The following is a 24,815-nucleotide window of genomic DNA, read 5'->3' on the forward strand; positions in this document are numbered from 1 at the left end:
AACCTTCTTACAAGCCCGCTCCCCGCTGGAGATCTAGAGGACAATACTCCAGATCCTCAGGTGCCCGTTCCGGTAGGTTTGCCTCCAAGTGACGGGGCACCCCCACCTGGAAGTTTTTCCAGGGTGGGAGGCAGACTTTCCTTTTTCATGAACGCTTGGCTGTCGGTTGTCGACGACGCTTGGGTCAGGGAAATCATCGCATCCGGTTACAAGATCGAATTTTCGTCCCCTCCAGACAGGCGTTTTTTCCAGTCTCGACCTCCAAGACAACGGTCCCACATTCCAGGATTCTTTCAGGCCGTCTCCTCCCTTCTTTCCACCGGAGTGATTGTTCCCGTTCCCTCAGACGAATGGTTTTCAGGGTTCTACTCAAATCTCTTCGTAGTCCCGAAGAAAGACGGCTCCCTGCGGCCAATCCTCGACCTCAAATTGCTCAATCGCCACGTGAAGATTCTTCATTTCAAAATGGAGTCTCTTCGATCGGTGATAGCCTCAATGGAGCCCGGAGAATTTCTCTGTTCTGTGGACATACGGGATGCCTATCTTCACATCCCTGTTTGCTTGCAGCATCAGAAATCTCAGGTTTGCGATTCAGGAAAATCATTACCAGTTCACGGCTCTTCCCTTCGGCCTAGCCTCGGCCCCCCGTGTTTTCACGAAAGTGATGGCGACGGTCATGGCCATCCTTCGATCCAGAGGGATTCTCATCATCCCTTATCTGGACGATCTCTTAATCAAGGGCTCGTCCCGTCAAGACTGTCTCCTAAGTCTTCAGATAACCCTGGATACTCTCGACCGTCTCGGATGGTTAATCAACAAAGAAAAGTCCGTTCTCAGCCCCACTCAGCGTCTGACCTTTTTAGGCATGGAGTTCGACAAGAACCTGGCCCGGGTGTTTTTTCCGAGGGAAAAATTTGCGGCTCTGGTCAAAGGGATTCGAGCCCTCAAACGGCCAACACCCATTCCCCTTCGATTCTGCATGAAAGTTCTGGGGAAGATGGTGGCTTCCTTGGAAGCAGTGCCCTTTGCACAGTTTCACCTTCGTCCTCTTCAGCTGTCCCTCCTTTCAGTCTGGGACAGGACGACGAGGTCCTTGGACCGGCCCATTCTCCTCCCTCTCAAAGTAAGGCAATCCCTCACTTGGTGGACGATGTCCTCATCAGTCCTCCAAGGGAGGTCCTTCCTCCCACTTTGGTGGCAAGTCATCACCACCGATGCCAGCCTTCTCGGTTGGGGAGCAGTTTTTCACCAGAGGACGGCTCAAGGACGCTGGAACCCACAGGAAGTTCTTCTTCCTATCAATCTGCTCGAGATCAGAGCGATCTTTCTGGCCCTTCTTCGCTGGCAACCCCTTCTCGTCGGCAAGCCGATCCGCATTCAGTCGGACAACGCCACGGCTGTGGCGTACATAAACCATCAGGGCGGCACGCGCAGCCACCAAGTCATGTCAGAGGTGGCCAGGATTCTGCGCTGGGCGGAACGTTACGTCCCAGCAATCTCCGCCGTTCACATTCCAGGGGTGGAAAATTGGGCTGCCGACTTTGAGTCGTCAAGGCCTAGCGTCAGGCGAATGGTCTCTCCATCCTTCAGTCTTCGATCAGATATGCAAGCGCTGGGGTTCTCCGGACGTCGACCTCATGGCATCTCGGATGAACCACAAAGTTCCGCGCTTCGTAGCCAGGTCCAGGGACCTTCTAGTCGTCGCTTGCGACTCCCTAGTAATTCCGTGGTCCCAGTTCCAACTCCCTTATCTTTTTCCACCTCTTGCCTTGATCCCAAGAGTGGTCAAAAAGATAAAATCGGAAGGCGTTCCAGTAATTCTTGTGGCTCCAGACTGGCCGAGACGGCCTTGGTATGCAAAACTGGTGAACATGCTCGCGGATGTTCCCTGGAAACTTCCATACCATCCGGATCTTCTCTCGCAAGGCCCCCTTTGCCACGAGAATTCTCGGTCTCTGAATTTAACGGCATGGCTGTTGAAGCCGCAATCCTAAAAGAATCAGGTTTTTCCAGCCAGGTGATTCAGACGATGATCAAAGCCAGGAAGCCAGCCTCTTCCCGCATTTACCACAGGTGTTGGAAGGCTTTTTTCCGTTGGTGCGACGATAAAAAAGTTTTTCCAATGGCTTTTTCCATTCCGTCCATACTGGGTTTTCTCCAATCTGGCTTAGATTCGGGTCTGTCTCTCAGTACCCTGAAGGGCCAGGTTTCTGCCTTGTCTATCCTCTTTCAAAGAGAGCTCGCTTCCTTACCGCAGGTTAAGACGTTCCTCCAAGGAGTCGCTCATGTGGTTCCTCCTCATCATTCACCAATAGAACCGTGGAATCTCAATCTCGTTCTGGGCGCTCTCCAAAAGGCGCCGTTTGAGCCCATCCAGGACATTCCTTTGTCACTTCTGTCATGGAAGGTTACCTTTTTGATTGCCATTACATCCATCAGAAGAGTTTCTGAGTTAGCGGCCTTGTCATGCCGTTCTCCTTATCTGGTGCTCCATCAGGATAAAGTGGTCCTCAGGCCCGTTCCTTCCTTCCTGCCAAAAGTGGTTTCCTCCTTTCACATCAACGAGGATATCATTCTTCCATCGTTTTGTCCGGTTCCTTCTCACCCTCTTGAGAAGTCACTCCACAAGCTGGATGTTGTTAGAGCCTTGCGTGTCTACCTCGCTAGGACCGCTTCACTTCGTCAATCCGATTCATTGCTGGTCATCTCTGAAGGTCACAGGAAAGGGCTTCCGGCATCCAAATCCACGATCGCTCGCTGGATTCGTTCTACCATTCAGGAAGCATACCGACTTTAGGAAAAACGGCCCCCTCCGGGAGTGAGAGCTCGCTCCACCCGGGCTGTGGCAGCTTCATGGGCCGTTCAACACCAGGCTTCGGCTCTGCAACTTTGCAGGGCCGCGACCTGATCGTCCTTGCACACATTTGCGAGGTTCTACAGGGTTCATACCCAGGCCTCGTCTGATACAGTTGTTGGTAGGAAGGTTCTGCAGGCGGCGGTGGCGCACCGGCCGACCTAAGCCTTTCCTGTTCTTTCGTTCCTTATTGCTGTTCCCGCCCTTGGGACTGCTTTGGAACGTCCCATGGTATTCTGTGTCCCCCAATAAGGCGATAAAGAAAGATGGATTTTTGGTTCTTACCGTAAAATCTCTTTCTTGGAGCCTTCATTGGGGGACACAGCACCCTCCCTGTCTACTTTGTACCGTGTTGGGTCTTTGAGTCCCTTGTTGGGTTAGTACATATGTTTAGAGTGTTCCGTTGCTTCTCCTACTGCTTTCTCACCAACTGAGGTGCCTAGTGCCTGTCGGTGGGTGTATACTGCCGGGGAGGAGCTAATTTTCTTGTTTTGCATAGTGTCAGCCTCCTAGCAGCAGCAGCATACACCCATGGTATTCTGTGTCCCCCAATGAAGGCTCCAAGAAAGAGATTTTACGGTAAGAACCAAAAATCCATCTATTCGCCTCAGCAACATAACTGTCCTTATTTAGTAGAACCACGTTACCTCCTTTATCTGCTGAACGCAGGATTACTTCTGACCAGCCCTGAATTTCTTTAATGGCCTGTCTTTCCTCCAAAGTTAGATTTGCAGTCTGTTTTGAATATATCAATGCCTCTAAATCCTTCACTATCTTTGTTCCAAACACATCTACCACATTTCCAGGGGAAATGGGAGGCATGTATGAGGAACTACAACCTCCCAAAAAAGGAACATAATTATGTGCGGTGGTTACATTAGACTGAGTTACAGGATCAATATCCATCATAATTAATGCGTCATCTCTAATATCCGCTAGCGATCCATGTCCAGCCATAAACCCCAAAGGGCCAATGGTGCATGGAATCTCTCCAGGGTAACTACTGATTTCAGAAGAAGCATTATTAGATGCAAAAGAGTTATGCAAATGGATTTTTCTCAGTGCTTTGAAAAGATCTATTTGGAAATCAACCATATTAAAGTCCTGAGGAATGCAATAATTAAGACCCTTGGACAATACATCTAAATGTCTCTTTTCCAGGACACGGTCTGTTAAATTAATGACCAAATTTTGCATGGAATCAGTCTCTTCTATGTTTTCCAAGACACCTGCTTCCTTTTTCGTAAATTGCCGCTTTGGCCTCCTCTTTCCTCTGCGGATTCTTTGTCTAGTGCCCCAAAGAGAAATTATATATGTAAAAACTGTTCTTGGTGTCCATTTAAATTAAGTGGCAAAACTGTAAAAATGGGACCTATATTTCACGAAGTCACGGAATTCATTACTTGCAGGACCTCCTTTGTAGTGTATGCATTGTTTTGCCCATGTGTTTTTTTCTACATTGGGAAAACTATCCGGCCTCTTTGTGTAAGATTCAGGGAACATTTCAATTCCATCAGCACAGGAAAGGGTGTCCCTAGACTTATAGAACACATGAGGAAGGTACATGGGGGAATGCGGAAGCATTACGGTTTACTGGCATTGAAAGGGTGTCTGCACCGCAGTATGGAGGGAGTCATAAAAAACATCTTTTACAAATAGAGGCTAAATGGATCCTCTGTAGAAAAGCCACAGGTCCTTTGGGTCTAAATGAAAAAGTGGATATGTCCGTATTTCTCTGAAGCGGTTATGATTGCTAGTTTTATTGCATATGGTGTATGTAAATTATGCTTGTGTTAATTTTTCTTTTACTTTGGGGTTTTTTTAAGACACGTTCAGGTAAAGGGTGGAGTTTCTTTTGTTCACACATGTGGTATAAATTATTGTTTCCTTGAGCCTGAGCATGGGACCTGTTGAAGTGCATTGTGCACGAAATGGCTGTTGTCCGTCTTTTTGCATTTCTCCCGTGCCAACGCCTATGCTTTATTAACATGAAATAAAGTGAATCATTTCAAGAGAACGGTGAGTGCCATCCTGCTGTCTTTTTCTACTACGATAATTCATGTTTTTTCTTCATATGGATAGAGCCACCCGTTCAGCAAGGGTTACAGGTGTCACTGACAGCGGTTATAAGTGACTTTGCAGGTATTTCTTTCTCAGGGACAGTGCTGGATGTTTCTTTTTTCTTTGACTATTATTAATAGAGTATATTTGGTTGAGCTGAGCAGAACCACCTTTGTATGTATCCTAGGGTATATAGAAGACTTTCCAATAGAAGAAGCTGGGAAGTTAGCTGTATCGAGAATGCTTTTTATGGCCAGAAAATTGATAGCCCAGTATTGGATCCCCACCAAACCCCCTCAATTGCAGAATATGTAATCAAAATTAACTGGCTAGTTAATTTGGAAAAAGGTATATATCGCAAGAGAGATTCTATTTCCAAATTTGAAAAAATATGGGCATGTTGGATTGATCATTCTGGTCTTGCGTCAAGAGAGCTGACCAGGTTCAGATTGGGTCTATCTTGATATGACGATATAAAGTTGGAATAAGATTTGACTCTGACAGAGATTATCACATGATAATTTGATTTGGCTTACAATAAGGAGACTTCAGATATGTAGCTCTTTAACTGAGACTTATATTAACCTGTTATCTTCCTTTGTACTATTGTAACAATTTTGAGAGCGGCACTATATGTAGTCAGCTATACCATTTTACCATTAAAATATTGTTTTGCATTGGGGTTGTAAACTGAGGGGAAAGGGAGAGCAGGGTTTGAGGTGTATGTACCTCTATTGCGGGTTGTTGTTTTCTTCTTTGTTTTTCCTTTTTGTATTGAAAATTTCAATAAAAATTACTCTAATTAATAAAATATTTTTTGACAACCCCTTTAAGTTGTTCTGTTTTCTGGCATTGATCCTTCTTCAGGCACTTTCCCACCAGACAGCCCCCCAATGATCCAATATCGATGGCATATAATGGATACGCTCCATTATTATGTATCATCAGAATACATTTATCAATTTGATCAGGTTTTTTTGTCTTTCTAGAGAGCCTGAAGATTGAAGCTCAGCTTTGTTCAGTGGAAGACAAATGTATGGCTGTAGACCTCTATCTTACTACTACAGATTCAGTGGTAAGGATATGTCGCAAAGAAATGCATATTTCTGGTTTCTAGAATGTGCTAAGCTATGTGCTGAAACAAGCGTTTCTAAATACCTCAGTTACTTACCCTGGCCTTCTACTGTATATGAGACCGATCTTATGGCAGTGAATGGGATTGCCAAAACATAACAAAGCGAACCTGTCAGCGATTTTGGTCGACATAAGATGCGGCCACTGCCTTTCAGGGCTTATCTACAGCATCCTATAATGCTGTTGATAAGCCCCCGATCCGACCTGAAAGATAAGAAAAATAAGTTTTTACTATACCCACCTGGGGGGCAGTCCGGTCCGATGGGTGTCGCAGGTCCGGGTCCAGCGCCTCCAATCTTCTTATGATCGCCGCCCTCCTGTTTGAACCAAGGCTCCCCGGCATTGCGCTCCTGCGCAGGCGTACTTATCTGCCCTGTTGAGGGCAGAGGAAAGTACTGCAATGCGCAGGCGCTGGGATTCTCTGACCTTTTCCACTGCAGTACTTTCCTCTGCCCTCAACAGGGCAGATAAGTACGCCTGCGCAGGAGCGCGATGCCGGGGAGCCATAATTCAAGCAGGAGGGAGGCGATCATAAGAAGATGGGAGGCCCGGACCTGCGAACCCAGCGGACCGCCCCCCTTCCCCGTGTGAGTATATTAAAACTTATTTTTTCTTATCTATCAGGTCGGATCGGGGGCTTATCTACAGCTTTAGAGAATTCTGTAGAAAAGCCTTGAAAGGTGGTGGCCGTATCTTATGTAAGCCAAACCTGGTGACAGGTTCCCCTTAAAGGAATTGTCCATGTTTGGGATGAAAGTCCGTAGTCTCTTTATGTGACTGCTGACTTCTGAATCCTCACAGCGTGTGCATCGCATGCTATCAGGATTCTCCTCTGAGGGTGGTCACGTTACTGCTGGTTTGCGATTTGCATACTTCCGGCCAGGGCTGTGGAGTCGGAGTCGTGGAGTCGGAGTCGGAGTTGGAGTCGGTATAAAATGGACCGACTCCGACTCCTAAAATATATAATAAATTGGGTACAGTAATTCAATGCAGGATGTGCTGAATATTTTTTCATAGGAGATTGGGAAAGTTATGAAATGTCCTATAAATGGCTGTTATATTCCTGATCTAAGGCTACATTCACACACAGCGTTTTTCCTGTGTTTTTTGAGGATACGTTTTTCAGCTGCAAAAGCTGATCATCTTTTTAAAAAACTGCATCACCTGAGAGGTTTTTGAGCTCATAGATAATGTTTTCAATAGCAAAAGCAGATTAGAAATCTGCTCTATCTATCCATTTATCCATATCTGTCTATCCATATCGTATCTGTACCAAAAAGAATGAAAACCGGGTAGTACACCAATATATATTCTGTTCTATCTAAATATCTTGATTATTGGATCATAAAAATGATTAAATGTCTGAGGTTCACATTGTACTACAATAAATTTTTCACTTAAATATAAGCAATATGTGTGGGAGTCGGAGTCGTGGAGTTGGAGTCGTAGTCGGTGTAAGGGAAATTGAGGAGTCGGAGTCGCAGGTTTGGCTTACCGACTCCACAGCCCTGCTTCCGGCCACATTCCGACTAGACCTCGCTCATTACATGGTGGTGCATGTCTAGTCGACACGTGGTCACATGTATCTGAATTACATACTGACGGCCACATGACCACCCTCTCCTAAGAATCCTAACAGAGTGCAGTGTGCACATGGAGTGACCTCAGACTTTCGTCACAAACTTGGACAACCTCATTCGGGAAATTTTAGAAATTTTCCATCTTTTTCAATAGAAATCTTCCCTTTATAAACAATGAGCACTCACCATATGTCTTAATTGCTTATTCATAGATCTGCGCCAATGATGATCTAGTGGCCAAAAAGTATGCCTGCTATGAAAATGGAAAGCCCATACAAAGGATTGAATACTGCAAAGCTGCCATCGCCTCAACCAAGATATTGCAAAACAGACACTCGGTTATTCCGCTTACAGAAAAGCAGCAGGAGTCCTTGGTAGTAAGCAGTTCTGGTCAAACATTGCAGCAAAAAAGCAATTCTTTAAATCAGGAAACGGGTAAGAAAAGTACATTCATTAATGTCTTGTTCTATTTCAGCCTTCTTGTGCTGTCATTGACTTAGTTTATGCCTCTAGCTAATACTGTAGGATTACCTTATATCTTAACCCAAAGGATAAGATACATGTCATGTTCAAATGACAGACACACAGGCCTTTACAAGAGAGTACGGGCCTGCTACGATGCGCCAGGAAAACATCAAGCAGAGCTCTTGTGGCAAGAAATTGAAACTGAAAAGAAATCTAAAATGTCTGCACTTCTGAATCTATATACTGTATACATACATACAGCTCTGGCAAAAATTAAGAGATCACTGCAAAATTGATACTGGAGTGGAATGGCTGTTAGACATAGAGAAGCTGATTTTTATAAAACTGTGCAGTGGTCTCTTAATTTTTTTGTCAGAGCTGTAAATATACTGCACAGTACCCCCTCTATATCCTGTATATACAGCTCTGGCAAAAATTATTGGACCATAGAGGACTGGGGAAAGGTAATTTTCTCTGATGAGTCTAATTTTCAGCTTTGTCCAACACCTGGTCGTCTAATGATTAGACGGAGACCTGGAGAGGCGTACAAGCCACAGTGTCTTGCACCCACTGTGAAATATGGTGGAGGATCGGTGATGATCTGGGGATGCATCAGCAAGGCTGGAATTGGGCAGGTTTATCTTTGCGAAGGACGTGTGAATCAAGCCGCATACAAGGTTATCCTGGAAAAGCAGTTAATTCCTTCTGCTAAGGCAATGTTCCCCAACTCAGAGGACTGTTTTTTCCAGCAGGACAATGCACCATGCCACAGAGCTAGGTCAATCAATGTGTGGATGAAGGACCACCACATCAAATCCCTGTCATGGCCAGCCCAATCTCCAGACCTGAACCCCATTGAAAACCTCTAGAATGTAATCAAGAGGAAGATGGATAGTCACAAACCATCAAACAAAGAAGAACTGCTTAAATGTTTGTACCAGGAGTGGCATAAGGTCACCCAAAAGCAGTGTGAAAGACTGGTGGAAAGCATGCCAAGACGCATGAAAGCTGTGATTAAAAATCCTGGTTATTCCACAAAATATTGATTTCAGAACTCTTCCTGAGTTAAAACATTAGTTTCTCCTACGCCTCATTGGAGGACACAAACCGTGGGTGTTATGCTGCTTGCCACTAGGAGGACACTAAGTAACACAGAAAAAAAATTAACTCCTCCCCTGCAGTATACACCCTCTCGCTGGCTGGGAATTCCCCAGTTCTTGCTTAGGCCTGTTTCACACATCCGTTTGTCACCATCAGTCAAGATCCGCCGATTTGCTAAAAAAACGGATCCGCCATTTTTCTTGGCGGATCCGTTTTTTTCCCCATTGACTTGCATTATCGGCGGATCTTGACGGATGGGCATCCATTTGATCCGTTTTTTTTACGGATCCGCCAACATTTTTGTGGCGTCCGCTGAGCGGACAGGACTGACAATGAAACTTTTTTTTCACTGCCGGATCCGCATTTTCAATTGCGCATGCCCGGAAGAAGTGCTTTTGGCGGAATTTTAACCCCAAAATCATTTCTGGCAGCTGCATAAAATCTCTCTCTCTGTGGCAAACGTTGAGGTCACTACACGAACGGATCTGCTTTCCGCCATTTTAGCGGATTTTAACTGACACAAAAAACTGATGTGTGAAACAGGCCTTAGTGTCTGTAGGAGGCACTTGGGTCTGGCTTCAGACTCCACCGTTTTTTATTTTCAGTTTTGAATTTTCTGTAAATTTATATTTTTTAATTAACGGAGTGAAGGGGCGACGGTTCCTTTCAACGGCCCGCTCTCCCCCAAACCAACAACAGGCGAGAACGCGGAGTATATCTACCCGTACCCTTTCCTGCGACGACTGGGGCATACCTGATTCTTCTGGGTGACGGTTCCTCTACGGTCTCCCCACACGGATACGAGGGCAAGCGCAAGGAGCACACAGAGTGCAGGTAGAAGACTTTAGGAGCGCTTTCGGATGCCCTGAATCAGCCCCATGGCCTCTCCATCCCCCTGCCCATAGGAAGGATCGATTGAGGTATACCCCTTTAAGAACTCCTCCGGCTCTGATACATCGCCCAGGAGGATGAGATCTGCAGGCTCCTGGACAACGCAGCCGGCGCGAGCACCGGATTGAAGGTATGGGGTCGGGTCCTGGTCCCTGGGAGAAGCGCTGACCTAGTCTCATCGGCGGTACACCGGCGCCCCGGCGCGGCCCCCGTTCTTTCCTTCACCCGGCGCTCACCGCGTGTAGGCCCGAAAATTTAGTCCCTGGCTTTTCGGCCTACTAGGCCGCAATTTACATAGCACCGTCTACCGTTGGCTCCGCCGCCCACGTCTTTGGCAGTTCTCGCTCTGTACGAGAAGCGCCCTGCTAGTCTCGGGGGCCATGTCCTTTCACCTAAGGCTCTGTGACGGATGCGGGGGCACGCGTACTGATAGACAGCACCTGGCGACGCTACAGGGCCACCGTTATTCCTCCCAGAGACACAGCATCAGGACCGCGGGTAAGCTGCATCTTCTCTCAGAGCAAAGCTTAACCCCTTCTCTGCACATTCCCTGCAGCTGCAGCCCAGGCTCTGCTCTTAACCCTTTCAGGGGCACTCTGTCTCAATCTTAGGAAGCAAAAAGGGGGCTACTAAGAAGCACACTGCGTTCTTTGCCTCTTGTACCACTTGCAAGACTGCCTTGCCCAGTGCCCAAACTAATCCGTTATGCACGGATTGTAACCCGGCTTGTGCTCAAATGCCATCCGCTGCCGCTGCAACGGTGCTCCCTGCCTTTAGTCCCCCTGAGTGGGCTGCGTCAATATCACGGTCTGTGGAGTCACTGACCATGCTTATAGACTCCCTCCGGGAATCCTCTTTAAGTCAGAACGCGTCTTTACCGCTCGAGGAGGGCTATGTAGATGGCCGGGAACCGTCCACCAGCAGGGGCCGTACTTGTTAGGGGCTGGCGGAACGCACCAAATAATAAAGATGGTATTTGGGTGCGTTCGCAGCCCGGGGTCCACCATGTAGACGTGTTAACTGCTGCTCGGTAATGGCGGACGTGATATGGCGATACAATAAAGGGGCACATGGGGTTAACCTCACCCAGTGTGTACAGAGGCGGACTCTGTTACCTCACAGAGCCGCACAACCGCCAAATAAATGCCGTAGCCTATTTGTACTCAGCTTGGCTGAGTGAGTGCTAATTAGCGGTCACAGAGCTCTGTCCTAGAGGCACAGGACTAGAGCTCCTCTAGACCATCAGCACTCTGCGCCAACAAAAGATAGAAATATATATAAACGCGCCAAGTGTTCATAGTACCGCTTCGGCGGACGCCACTAACCACCCAGGGTGGGGAGGAAAGCGCTAGAGGTGCGCACGGCGTCGCACTGGCGGTTACTGCAACCTGGTGCAGTACGACAGTGCCCTGAGCAGGAAGGCACAGTCGGACGCTAGACAGTGCAGAGGACTGGGATGCACTGGGGCATATAGCTTAGCCACTGACAGGCGCTGACTCTAACTTCTAAGCCCTAACAACACACAACTAAGTGTAGGGGTTTCATAATGAGTCAGTCATCAGATACATGCATCCATCGTCATACACACCATAAGCCATCATAGTCTATACTTGTGCATGGCCATGGAGGACTTAGTCCATGGAGTAGCTCGCTGCTGACCAGCATGCGTTGCTATAGCTGGACCAGAGGTGGCGGCAGCAACCAAACCTACAGAGCTGGTCTGAGCAAAGTGCCTGGATCGACAAGTCTGCTGAGCAGCCTCCTCTGCCGGAGAGGAATGGGAGACTGCTGAATGCAAGGCTCGGGATCTCTGCTGTGCAGCTACATAAACCCGACGCCTAACAGTACTCATTCAAGGGATCCACAGGTCTCTAGAAAGCAGACCCATGATGCGTCCCCTAGTCACGCTCGCGCTTCATCATCGGCGAGCTCTGTCTCTTGCTCTCCCTCTCCTAACGTTCGCTGCGCCAAATGACCAAGAGTCTCTTGATTCTCTTAGTCAACAAGCTTCTAACGTTGGACAAGAAAAATTATTCCCTCTGAGGAACACGTTATCTCCTTTAAGAAGTCTAAACGTGTACGCAGGGTATTTGCCAGCCATCCGGAGTTTAGTACATTGTCCAGAAACATAGGGATGGGCCACATAAACGGTTCACAGGGCAAAAGCCTATCAAGGCTAATTACCCCTTTGCTCCAGATCTAATGAAGGATTGGTTACCGTCCCCCTGGGTGGATCCTCCTGTATCGCGTCTTGCTTCTAAAACGCTTCTATCCATTTCTGAGGCCTCTTCTGTCAGAAACCCCTCCGATCGTCAAATTGACTACCTCACTCAGTTTTTTTGGAGCTTCAGTAGCGGCACTTTTCCCATCTTTTGTGGCGACTTGGGTGGCTAAGGCAATGGCCGCTTGGGCAGAAGTCTTAATAACTGCCTTCCAGGGTAGCAATATTCCTCCGGAGGCAACCAGTGTCGCCAGGCAGATAATTCATGCAGGGGATTTTGTAGTGAACGCCTCTTTAGATGCCGCTAATTGTGCTGCTTAGGCAGCCGCTAATGCAGTCTCCATTAGAAGAGCCCTATGGCTACGTGACTGGCGGGCAGATTCCACCTCCAAAAGATCGATGACTTCTCTGCCCTATCAAACTGGTCGCCTATTTGGAGAGAAACTGGACCAGCTCATTTCTAACACTACCGGGGGAAGAGTAAGGGCTGTCCGGCTGTTTCGGAATCAACGACCGACAAGCTTTTCACCTTTTCACAACAGCTCCAGCTGGTCCTCCACAACCTTCTCTTCCAGATCAGGTTGGTCCCCGCGTGGAGGCAGAGGTTCCCAGGTCTCTTACAGACCTAACCTCTCTTGGAAACCCAGGCCAAGAGCATCTGAATCTAGGGGAGCCCGATCCCATTGATCCTCTACTCAATGACTTGTTGCGGTATCCGGCGAACACTGACAAAGTAGGCGGCCGTCTGCTTTCATTCAGTCACAGCCTTCCTTCGAGCCGTTCATGCGCCGCAAAGGGACGGAGTCATCATTCCGGTCCCTCAAAACGAATGGTTCAGGGGTTTTTATTCAAACCTTTTTGTGGTTCCAAAGAAGAACGGAACGATGCGGCCCATACTGGACCTCAAGCTGCTAATCAGCTTGTCAAGGTACGGCGATTCCGAATGGAATCCCTGCGATCAGTTGTCGCCTCCATGAAAAAAGGAGAGTTCCTAGCATCCATCGATATCAAAGATGCTTACCTTCACATCCAGATTTGCCCATCCCACCAGCTGTTCCTGCGTTTTGCAATTCGAGAGGAACACTTCCAGTTCGTTGCCTTGCCCTTCAGACTCGCCACCGCCCCCAGGGTCTTTACCAAGGTCTTGGCGGCTGTCATTGCCATTCTTCCCGCTCGGGGAGTGGTGGTATTGCTGTATCTGGACGACCTGCTGATCAAGGGTCTGTCCCTTCCAGCCTGCGAGGGATCCGTCACCACAGGGTCGTTGGTCAATTCGTGAGTCACGTCTCCCCATCAACATCTTGGAGATACGAGCGATCAGATTAGCCCTACTCAATTTCCACCATCTCCTCGCAAGGTCACTCCATCAGGATCCAATCCGACAATGCCACAGCTGTGGCGTATATCACCCGTCAGGTGGGTACTCGGAGCAGGATGGCCATGCACGAAGTGAGTCACATCCTCCATTGGGCCAAGACCAACCATTCGCCCATCTCTGCAATCCACATCCCGGGAGTAGACAATTGGGCGGTGGATTTTCTCAGTAGCCAAGGCCTCGCCTCAGGAGAGTAGTCTATTCATCTGGAAGTTTTTCAGCAGATCTGCCATTGCTGGGGTACTCCGGATGTGGATCTCATGGCCTCAAGACTAAACAACAAGGTTCCTCAATTTATTGCCCGATCGCGCGATCCATGCGCCATCGGAGCGGACGCCCTAGTTCTGCCGTGGCACCGGTTCCCGCTCCCGTACATTTTTCCCCTCTTCCCTTGCTCCCGAGGGTCATCAAGAAAATCAGAGCAAAGGGAGTACCAGTGATCCTAGTCGCGCCAGATTGGCCGCGCCGGCCATCGTACGCAGAACTAGTACAACTAGTCGCCGACGTTCCCCTGGCGACTTCCAGATCGCATGGATCTACTCTCACAGGGCCCGATTTACCACCAGATCTCTGGGGCCCTGTCTTTGACGGCGTGGCCGTTGAATCCTGGTTGTTAGCACAGGCTGGTTTTTCTTATGACGGGATCTCCACTATGTTTAGTGCTACGAGACCCGTTTCCATGCGAATTTATCACCGCTCCTGGAAAACCTTCTTCTCGTGGTGCAAGGACTATGGTTAATCCCCTCTGGTGTTTTCCATTCCTTCCATATTGGAATTCCTACAATCCGGATTGAAGACGGGCCTCGCGCTTGGCTCGCTCAAGGGCCAAATTTTCAGCCTTGTCAGTTCTATTCCAGCGCAAAATTGCTAACAAACTACAGGTGTAGACGTTCATTCAGTGAGTTTCCCATGTAGCGCCTCCCTATATAAAGGGCCATTGGAATCATGGGACTTTAACTTGGTTCTCGGAGCCTTACAAGAAGCTCCTTTCGAACCACTGCAGGACGTACCACTAGCTATTCTCTCTTGGAAGGTGGTCTCTCTAGTGGCAATTACCTCAATCAGACGAGTTTCGGAATTGGCGGCCCTGTCCTGCCGTCCTCCATTCCTGAATTTTCATCGGGACAAGGCATTTCACAGGACGTCCCCATCTTTCCTGCCCAAGGTCGTGTCTTTCTTTCATCTCAATGAGGAAATTGTTTTGCCTTGCTTCTGTCCGGCACCAGTCCATCGCAATGAGAAAGTCCTCCACACCCTGGATGTGGTTAGGGCTCTGAGACGGTACAACTCGCGGACGGCTCCCTTCCACAAGTCAGATGCCCTGTTCGTACTTCCTGAGGGGCATAGGAAGGGTCTAGCCGCTTCAAAAGCCATGCTAGCCAGGTGGATTCGCTTGGCTATTCAGGAATCCTACCGTGTCAGGGACACACCTGTCCCAGCATGTATTAAGGCGCATTGTACCCGCTCAGTGGGTGCCTTTTGGGCCATTCGGCTCCAGGTGTCGGCAGAACAAGTCTGCAAGGCTGCGACTTGGTCCAGTCTGCATACCTTTACAAAACATTACCAAATTCATTCTCAGGCCTCTGCGGATGCAGCTGTTGGCAGATTAATCCTGCAATCTTCAGTACCACAGTGTTGAGCCAGTGGTACATGGGGTATTAGTTGTGTGCTCCCCACCCAGGGACTGCTTTAGGACATCCCACTGTCTGTGTCCCCCAATGAGGCTTTGGAGAAATAGGGATTTTGTCGTACTCACCGTAAAATCCTTTTCTCTGAGCCAATCATTGGGGGACACAGCACCCACCCTGTTTAGCCTATTGGCTCACTGTAGCATTCTTAGGTTTTGACAGAGTTATGGTTGTTATTTGTTTAATGCTCCTACTGCTTTTTCACCGAACTGGGGAATTCCCAGCCAGCGAGAGGGTGTATACTGCAGAGGAGGAGTTAACTTTTGTCTGTGTTCACTTACTGTCCTCCTAGTGGCAAGCAGCATAACACCCATGGTTTGTGTCCCCTAATGATTGGCTCGGAGAAAAGGATTTTACGGTGAGTACACAAAAATCCCTATATTGTTGTTTCTAAATGATTATGAACTTGTTTTCGTAGCATTATTTGAGGTCTGTAAGCACTGCATTTTTTTGTTATTTTGACCATTTCTCATTTTCTGAACAGAAATACAAAATTTAGTGCTTGGAAATTCGAAGACATGTCAGTAGTTTATAGAATAAAAGAGCAATTTATATTTTAATCAAAAATATACCTATAATGTATAATTTCTTCTTTGTTTTGTAGATGTGGCGGAGAAGTTCCCTGCCCAGAGAAAGTATGGGTATTTTTTTTTTTTTTTTTATTCTGTGCTTATTTCTCTTTTGGGTTCACCATAAAAGGGTTGATCACTATTGGACTACCCCTTTTGAATGTCCCTAATGTGATCAATAAAATGAGAAATAAGTACACGTACCTCCCGGTCCAGCGCCTCTCCAAGCACGGTGTTCCCCAGTCATCTTGTGACATTGTTTACTTGTTAGCCTGCAGATCACTGGGTAACGCGACTTCGGTCCCAGAGGTAATTAAGATTTTATTTCTTTTTATTGTGCACACTGGGGGGGCATTCATAAGGTCCAGTAGGGAGCATCCAATATAAAGTGAAATTGTCATGTTGAAAATGGTATCCGATATGCTTTTAAGCTTTGCATTTTAATCATTGACATCACTGTTGTTTTTGAGTACAATGGGCGGTTATAGTCCGTGATTAACAGTCCTCCCTGTATGACGGTGCATGCAGATAGCTGTCAATTACTAATAGGACCTCCCACTGGACTCATACATTCAAACACCAGGGATTTCAATTAATACATTGCAAGTTATATTTAATCTTTTCCAACAATCTCGTATATCATTCTTCTCTATAACATGCATCCACAGATCGGGCTGTGAGTACTTCATGATAGATTCCCTTTAAACGTCTGCTCACATATACCTCCATATGGTAGTCAGGAGCTAGAGGGAAGTAGGCGTCATGATTTTATCTCATTTTTTATCTTTGTTAGTTTCTGGCAGCTAGCACATCAGTTATTGCACAGATCCAGGAGCTGGTCCTCTACTTTTATTTGCTTTAATTTTGCAGAGAGGAAGATAAGAAGTTGTTCAAAGAAAGAAGATCTACAGATTTTCAGCGTGAAATGCCACTGGTTTCTTTTAGTGAAGGACGCCGGCACTTTGAGAATGTATTGGTCATGCCTCCACAGCCCAAAGAGTCTGAGTCTTGTGCAAGTGCAAAGAATTCTGCACTCAGTCCTCATTCTTTCCTGCATCTTGCATGGTGCAAAGCAGATCCAGAGCAAATCTTACATACACGTAAGGCACGCATTTCTCTGCAAATTCACAGATTATTGGAACTTTTTACAAAATGTTTTTACTTTATTTTTTCAGAAGCTGTAGAGAAACCCGCAGGTGGGATTAGGTATGAAATCTATTTCCTTTGATCTGTATTGCATGGGGGTTATGACGGGCAGAGAGTGGACTTCTGGGATATGTAGTCTTTATAGTTATGCTGCAGTCATGTGGTCACTACTTGTATGCCTGGACGCCCTCTGAACAGAGATTTATTGAGAGGAGCATAAAACCACTGAGCCCCCAGAAAGAAATTAATAATGATTCTTCATGTAAAGAATAGAGATGATCGAGGGTGCTCTCCACTGCTCAATACTCGATCGAGCATCTGGGGTGCTCAAGTACGCTCGTTACTTGATTTAGTATTGCGGGTGCTCGAGCGCCATGCTCCAGTCCTCGCCCCGCTTGTTTCGCACCTGTTAGACAGCCAATAAACATGAGGGTATTGCTTGCCATGCACCGTAATATCATAGCCATCTTGGCTACTGGCATTACTGTGCAGGGTCGTCGTGTCATGGGGTCTTATGTAAGACCCGGTGACGTGATGTTTGGCACATTGTCTTCAGAAAGCAGTTCAGGGTGAGTTGTTATAGGAGGGAGAGCTTAGATTAGAGCAGGTGTATAGGCAGGGTTTAATTGCTATTGCAGTTCTTTCATACCGCATTAAAGAAAAGTCCTTTTCAGGGCGACATACTGTCCTTACTCTACTAAAAGCGCTCTTACCTGCATTCAGTGTAGGGATGGCTGGTGGAGAAGAGATGGTTGTGCATTAGGCTAGGTTCAGATAACATTTTAGTAGTTTCATTAGACCCTCCCAGCGCAAAGGCCCTGATTCGCCGGGTAGTCTGTCAGGGAGGGAAAAGTTTTGGAACATGATGGAATTCCTAGCCGACCGTACCAGCGTCTTCCATGATTCCTCTGTGCCGTACAACTATTGGTTATCCAAGCTGGACATGTGGCATACCCTGGAAGTCCTGGCCTGACCCTGCCGCTTGCATTTTGTCAATGCTAACAGGCTGACTCTTATCAAAATGTATAAGGACTGGATTGGCCCATAATTCTCAACCCCATCAGATGATTGCAGCGGGATATAAAGCCAATTCAAACATTTGTTTTTTTGTGTTGAATTCCCATACGCCTCTTCCCACCCAAGAAAGAGTATACGGTTCATGGTTTCTTCATTTTCATGTCCTCCTATTCCACCATATCAACAGGGTCATCAATTGTCCCTCGCTCCAAAATTTTAGAGGGTCATCAGGCGGCCCTCGTTTTTACTTTTTCCATGGATTATATGATGCCAACCTTCATAATGGTTACAGGATGTGTATGAGGCCTACCTCTACTATTTTCTTACATATACAACAGGCAAAATAAGTATTTGATACCAGGGCTGTGGAGTCGGAGTTAGTTTTGGTTGGAGTCGGTAGAAATGTACCGACTCCAGCTTTAAAAAAAAAGTATTAATATTTCATAATTGAACTTTCATATGAATTTTATAAATGTTACTCAAATATATATGTTCTATCAAACTATGAACAACAGTGATAAGCAGTTCTGCTGGAGATAGAGACATTTCTTACTTCTTGTGTGTCACTGTTCTCCACTGCCCTTATCTAATCTTATACTTGGTTAACCTCATGCTGCCCCAACCCCCCTACTTACAATGTATGAAACTGAAAGTGAAAATGTGTTGCAAATTCTTAGTAGTAAAGCGCCTCCTCTAGACTAGATCATACTAGGTGTGCGTCTTCCAAGCATCTCACAGCTGCCTGCTACTCAGAAGAGGAAGACTGTAAGAAGTATTATCCTTTCAACAAACTTTGCATCAGTTAACTGAGTACATGAGGAATAATAATAGTATTACTGACCACTATATCAGTTGTACGACCTGGCAATAATTTTGTACAATTGTTTTTAGGAAAAACAATTGTCATTTGGATTGTGAATGCAGAATTAAAAACCTGAGAATGTCAAAAGAAGCATCACATTAAATCAGCTGTATTTGAACATTTCACCATCACTCAAGATAGAAAACATTATGTCTGTCAGTGTATGACAAATGATCCAGACGAAAACAAATGCTGTAAAGCCAAGATGAGTGCATATTCAGGCAAATATAAAAATGCTCCTACCAGAGCTTCTAATCTAAAGAGACATTTACAGCGCTTTCATCCAGAAGTACTGAAAGCAGTGGATGAGAAAGACTGCATCCAAACCAATGAACCAGTGCCCAGCTCTTCCAGCCAAACAAAGGAGCAGAGAACTTTGCAGCCATCAGTTGCAAGATATTTTGTCAGTGACAAAGTTACTGTGACAATGACAGTAGATACATTTAAAAAACAGATCATAGAGCTTGTTGTAAAGGATAGTGTGCCTATTTCATTATTTTCACGACCAGCTTTTATGTGTCTGAATGGGGAAATGGCCCGCAAGCTTGGTGTTTCTCTGGAGAGAGAGAGTATTAGAAAATTAGTAATCGAAGAAGCTTTTAAACAAAGGGAAGAACTTAAAAAAACTCTCAAGGGACGCTTTCTGTTTCTTAAAATGGATGCCTGCACACGTCACAGAGTGAACTATTTTGCCATCAATGTCCGATTTGTTTGTGACAAAAATGAAATAGTTACCAAGACATTGGCAGTAAAAGACACCAAAGCTCATCACATCAGTGAGTTTCTCCAGGTCTTGGTGGAAAAGGTTCTGCAATACTATGAACTTAAAAAAGAGCAAGTTCTTTCTGTCGTAACTGACAATGCTTCAAATATAAGTACTATTAATGAATGAGAGTAATGATGGTGACCAGCAGCTAGAAGAACATTCTGGGTCCACAGACACAAATGTTTGAAATAGAGGAACACAGTATTGTAACTGAGGAGCAAACTGAAGTTGCTTCAGATGAACAGCAACATGATAGTTTAGATGATCTTGTTGAAACTGTGTCAATATGTTCTTTCATTCATCACATGCGCTGTGTTGTGCATACGCTACAGCTGGCTATAAGAGACAGTCTGCAAGAAGGACATGCTGCTGCACTGATTAGCAAGGTGAGAAAATTGGCTACTGTTGCCAGAACCCCTAAAGTTGACTCAATTTTGAAGAGATGTGCTGGAAAAGGGGCAATTATTGATCAAGCCACACGATGGGGCAGTACTTAATGATTCAGCGCTTGGTTGAACTGAAAACCTTTCTTGTAGACATGGCTAACCCTCAACTGACGCTAAATGAAAGTCAGTGGAATCAGGTGACTGAGCTGGAAAAATTGCTAGAGCACCCATTTACAGTGACTAAAAAATTACAAGCAGAGGACTTAACTCCAGGTATTTTCTTAAAGGAGTGGAAGAACCTGATGTTTCGCCTGTCCCAAAGAGGAGGGTTAATTGCAAGTGGCATTGCTACATCAATGAAACGGAGAGAGGAGCTACTATTACAAAATAACATTCTTTTGGCAGCTGTTTATGTAGACCCAATGCATCGGATTCTTCTAGATGATCAACAGCTAAGTAAAGGAAAAGAAGCTCTGTTTGAAATAGCAGTAAGGATGAAAGGGTTGCAGAACAGTCAGGAGGAACAAGAAGAATTTGGTCGTCCTGCCACATCTTCACCCTCATCATCAACTGATGAAGAATTTAATTTCGAAAAATATTTGGATCACAAGGACCGTGCAAAGCGTTCCCGCATAGAAGAGTCATCCCCATCAAGGAACACAGCCAGTACATTTCAGCAGAATTTTTCATGTGCACTAAAAGAAATTGAGAAATTTGACCGTTCATCAAAAATAACAGTGCAACAAGCGATTCCTCTGTATCATGACATTGTCAGAGATGTTGCCCGAGTAGTTACTGCTTTGCCACCAACACAAGTTAGTGTAGAGAGGTTGTTCTCTGCTCTCAAAATAATTAGATCAGATTTGAGGGCATCCATGAAGGAGGATCTGACAGAGGCAATACTTTTTCTGAGGACAAATTTATAGATTTCTTCTTATTAACTGCATAAAAGTGTTTATTGCATATTTACTTACAGTTTAGAAAAGTTTATAAAAGTTATTTGCTATATTCTAATTGTATTCTAATAAATGTAGTTTTTGCTCTAAGTGGTCTGATTACTTATATGATGGTGAGAAACTGAATAAGCACGATGTTTAATATTTTACAACAGTAAATTTGTTGTTATGAATTGGCCATTTATGAAGGAGTCGGAGCCTGATAAAATCCAGGAGTCGGAGTCGCAACTGTGGCTTACAGACTCCACAGCCCTGTTTGATAAGCTGCTGATTTTGCAAGTTTTCCCCCTACAAAGAATAGAGAGGTCTGTAATTTTTATCGTAAGTACCAGGGCTGTGGAGTCGGAGTCGTGGAGTCGGAGTCGGTGCTCATTTTGGTGGAGTCGGAGTTGGAGTCGGTATAAAATGGACCGACTCCGACTCCTAAAATATATAATAAATTGGGTACAGTAATTCAATGCAGGATGTGCTGAATATTTTTTCATAGGAGTTTGGGAAAGTTATGAAATGTCCTATAAATGGCTGTTCTATTCCTGATCTAAGGCTACATTCACACACAGCGTTTTTCCTGTGTTTTTTGAGGATACGTTTTTCAGCTGCAAAAGTTGATCATCTTTTTAAAAAACTGCATCACCTGAAAGGTTTTTGAGCTCATAGATAATGTTTTCAATAGCAAAAGCAGATTAGAAATCTGCTCTATCTATCCATTTATCCTTATCTGTCTATCCATATCGTATCTGTACCAAAAAGAATGAAAACCGGGTAGTACACCAATATATATTCTGTTCTATCTAAATATCTTGATTATTGGATCATAAAAATGATTAAATGTCTGAGGTTCACATTGTACTACAATAAATTTTTCACTTAAATATAAGCAATATGTGTGGGAGTCGGAGTCGTGGAGTCGGAGTTGGAGTCGGAGTCGGTGTAAGGGAAATTGAGGAGTCGGAGTCGTAGGTTTGGTTTACCGACTCCACAGCTCTGGTAAGTACACTTCACCTGTAAGAGACAGAATCTAAAAATAAAATCCAGAAAATCACATTGTATGATTTATACATAATTAATTTGCATTTTATTGCATTTAATAAGTATTTGATCACTGAGCAATCAGCAAGAATTTTGGCTCCCACAGACCTGTTCCTTTTTCTGTAAGAAACTTCCTACTTTGCACTCATTAGCTGTATTAATTGCAACTGGTTGAGCTTGTTACTTGTATAAAAAACACATGTCCACACACTCAATACTCTCTCCACCATGGCCAAGACCAAAGAGCTGTCTAGGGCCATCAGGGACAAAATTGTAGACATGTACAAGGCTGGGATGGGCTACAAGACAATAGGCAAGCAGCTTGGTGAGAAGGCAGCAACTGTTCCCACCTGGAAGTCAGAGATGCATCCATTTATCTTCTACACACTGTGCATGTTTCAGCCTTGTTTACATTCCAGTGTTTTCTCTGACCCCCTCCAGCCCACTTCTAAAGGTACTGTCACACTTAGCGGTGCACCAGCGATATGACGCGGTCAGGATTGCTGGTGCATCGCTAAGTGGTCGCTAGTGAGCTGCCACAGAGGCAGATCTCACCAGCGACATAGCAGGGGTCGGGGGTCGCTACTTACCTGTCAGACGAGGCGATCCTGACGTCCTCCGCCCGCGTCCACACGTCGCTCGTCTCCACAGCAGGAAGCGCCGCAGGAAGCTGACGACGAGAAACAGCCCAGGACGTTCTCGCCCGATCAGCGATAACCAGCGGGGGAGAGGTCGGAGGTAAGTATCAGACATAGCGATATCACTAGCAATATCGCTATAACGTCACAAAAAACAGTGATATTATAGCGATATTGCTAGCGATATCGCTTAGTGTGACAGGCCCTTTAGTGTCTTATGGAAAAATGCTCTAGTTTCCTATTGACTTCCATTATAATCGGTACCTGTGTCGAACCCGTTCAAGGGTCTGACCTGCTCGATTCAAGTACCGAGCACTCGAGCATTTGTTTCTTTTTTTCCACAAACTTTATTAGTTTTACGTTAAAGGTAGTGAGAAAGGCTTTTTAACTGGTCACCCCAAATTGAAGGGATTTCCTATATAGGCTAGAAATAATTGTTGCAATTAGGATTCATTAAAAATTTGCCTTCCATTGCCCCTGTGCCGCATTGTCTATTGCTGACTGCAAAATAAGTTAACTGAGAATCTGTAAGGGAGCTTATAAAAATTGAATGATGGGAGAGTTTGTGTCGCTTTTATTTGTCCTTTTCCAGCTGATTTATGACCACAGACAGCATAAAGTTGAATGTGCAAGGAAACAATGAGTCTGTAAAAGCAAAATGGAACAAAATTTGTAATGGAGAACAATTGTAAAAATGATTTTTTTTTTTTGCCCCCTAATTCATGCATTTAAAAAAAAAAAAAATAATAATGATTGTCCATTTAATTTGCATTATGTTGTGTCTAGGGTGTTGCTGTATGCAGAAAAAATCTAAAGTGCTTTGTGCGCTTTACTAGTCCTGCCGCGTTTTATATCTTGCGGTTGTGACCCTCACTGGTTTATGTCTGTAGCTTTTTTATTTATTTTTCAGGGATGCAGAAATTCAGCCTAGCAAATATGCTACGTCTGCACAAAGCCCAAAAAAAAATGCATCATACTCTGTGAGCAAAGAACATCAAACTTGTGTAGGTGTAACATCTCCACCAGACCTGCATCATGCAGACAGTTCCAAAATCAAGATTGTGACCAGTCCTGACCCCTTCCTCCGTCCTGTGTGCAGCAAATCGGATTCAGCCCAAAAGCTGCACACGGGTACGTCCAGTCTTTTTTATCCTTTTCCTACATTTGCTGTGTTGTAAATTTTTTTTGGTAATTTTTTGCTTTTTATCCAAAGAAATTGCAGGAAATACAGTTGCTGAGATCAGGTATGACATTTTGCTTCATACTGTACGAATGTTTTCTTTGACTGGCGATAGCACGCTGCAGACCTTTCCAATTCTCGTGGCCAAGTCATGTCTGAAAAAATGGCCTAGTCATGTCCGCAAATTGCAAATGTGATTGGCTCTTTAGCTGTCATCTTCTATTGCATGCACCGTTCTGGTCAATAAAACGGACCAGGTTACTGCATAAAACATCGTAAAATCATTGTAGCACATCGGCTACAGTTGGTCCATGTGTGCACCGAAAGCCCGGAATGGACCTTTACTTTGCTGAACTGAGTGCATTAATCATCCAACTTGTCTTACAGGAAATATGCAAAATCGCATACAGGAATGACACCTTCTCATGAACCTATTCTGGAAAGGTAAGGCCACTGAGTTAGCTATAAAGTATCTGTAGGCCATGCATTATAAACGTCCAAATTCAATGCTTATTCTCAAAAGAACAAACTACCCCCTATCCAGAGTATAGTTGATAAATTGCTGATCGCTGGGGGTTATTCTGCTGGGACCTCCGGTGACTTTTTTGCAACTCCATCCAATAATTGAGAGCTTTGCATCCCTGCCATCCTGAATGGAGTGGAGGTGCGCCTCCATGGACTTCGCTCCATTCATTATTTATGGCACTGGCGATTTCTGGCAATACCACAGACAATGAGGCCGAGCTTGTTCATGTCTACATCATTCATGATGGACGTGCAGAGCTCTGCTCTCGGGTTTCCAAAGCCCCGATCCTACAGTGACCTATAGATACCCCATCATTGTCTTCAAGTTTTGAACTATAAGCTTTTGCATGTTATTTAGTCATCTGTATGGG

General features: G+C 45.4%; 1 protein-coding gene across 10 annotated transcripts in view; it reads left to right on the forward strand.

Moving 5' to 3' along the window:
* Nucleotides 1–24,815, forward strand: part of TDRD12 (tudor domain containing 12) — a 167,917-nt gene that overhangs the window by 52,798 nt on the left and 90,304 nt on the right. For 8 of the 10 annotated variants that reach the window (XR_012226999.1, XM_073560834.1, XM_073560836.1 and 5 more), the window contains 8 exons: nt 5,905–5,990; nt 7,842–8,064; nt 15,975–16,011; nt 16,810–17,039; nt 17,115–17,145; nt 23,650–23,870; nt 23,953–23,983; nt 24,307–24,363. Coding sequence is in view for 9 of the 10 variants with exons in the window: in XM_073560834.1 (XP_073416935.1) it covers nt 5,905–5,990; nt 7,842–8,064; nt 15,975–16,011; nt 16,810–17,039; nt 17,115–17,145; nt 23,650–23,870; nt 23,953–23,983; nt 24,307–24,363 (916 nt within the window). In the remaining variant the exon portion in view is untranslated. Of the gene's footprint in view, nt 1–5,904; nt 5,991–7,841; nt 8,065–15,974; nt 16,012–16,045; nt 16,249–16,809; nt 17,040–17,114; nt 17,146–23,649; nt 23,871–23,952; nt 23,984–24,306; nt 24,364–24,815 lie in introns of those variants that run through there. The other 2 variants (XM_073560838.1, XM_073560842.1) reach the window with 2 other exon arrangements.

The sequence above is a fragment of the Dendrobates tinctorius genome, unplaced genomic scaffold (assembly GCF_039654945.1).
Source record: "Dendrobates tinctorius isolate UK_male_01 unplaced genomic scaffold, ASM3965494v1 ptg000307l, whole genome shotgun sequence".
Lineage (NCBI taxonomy): Eukaryota > Metazoa > Chordata > Amphibia > Anura > Dendrobatidae > Dendrobates > Dendrobates tinctorius.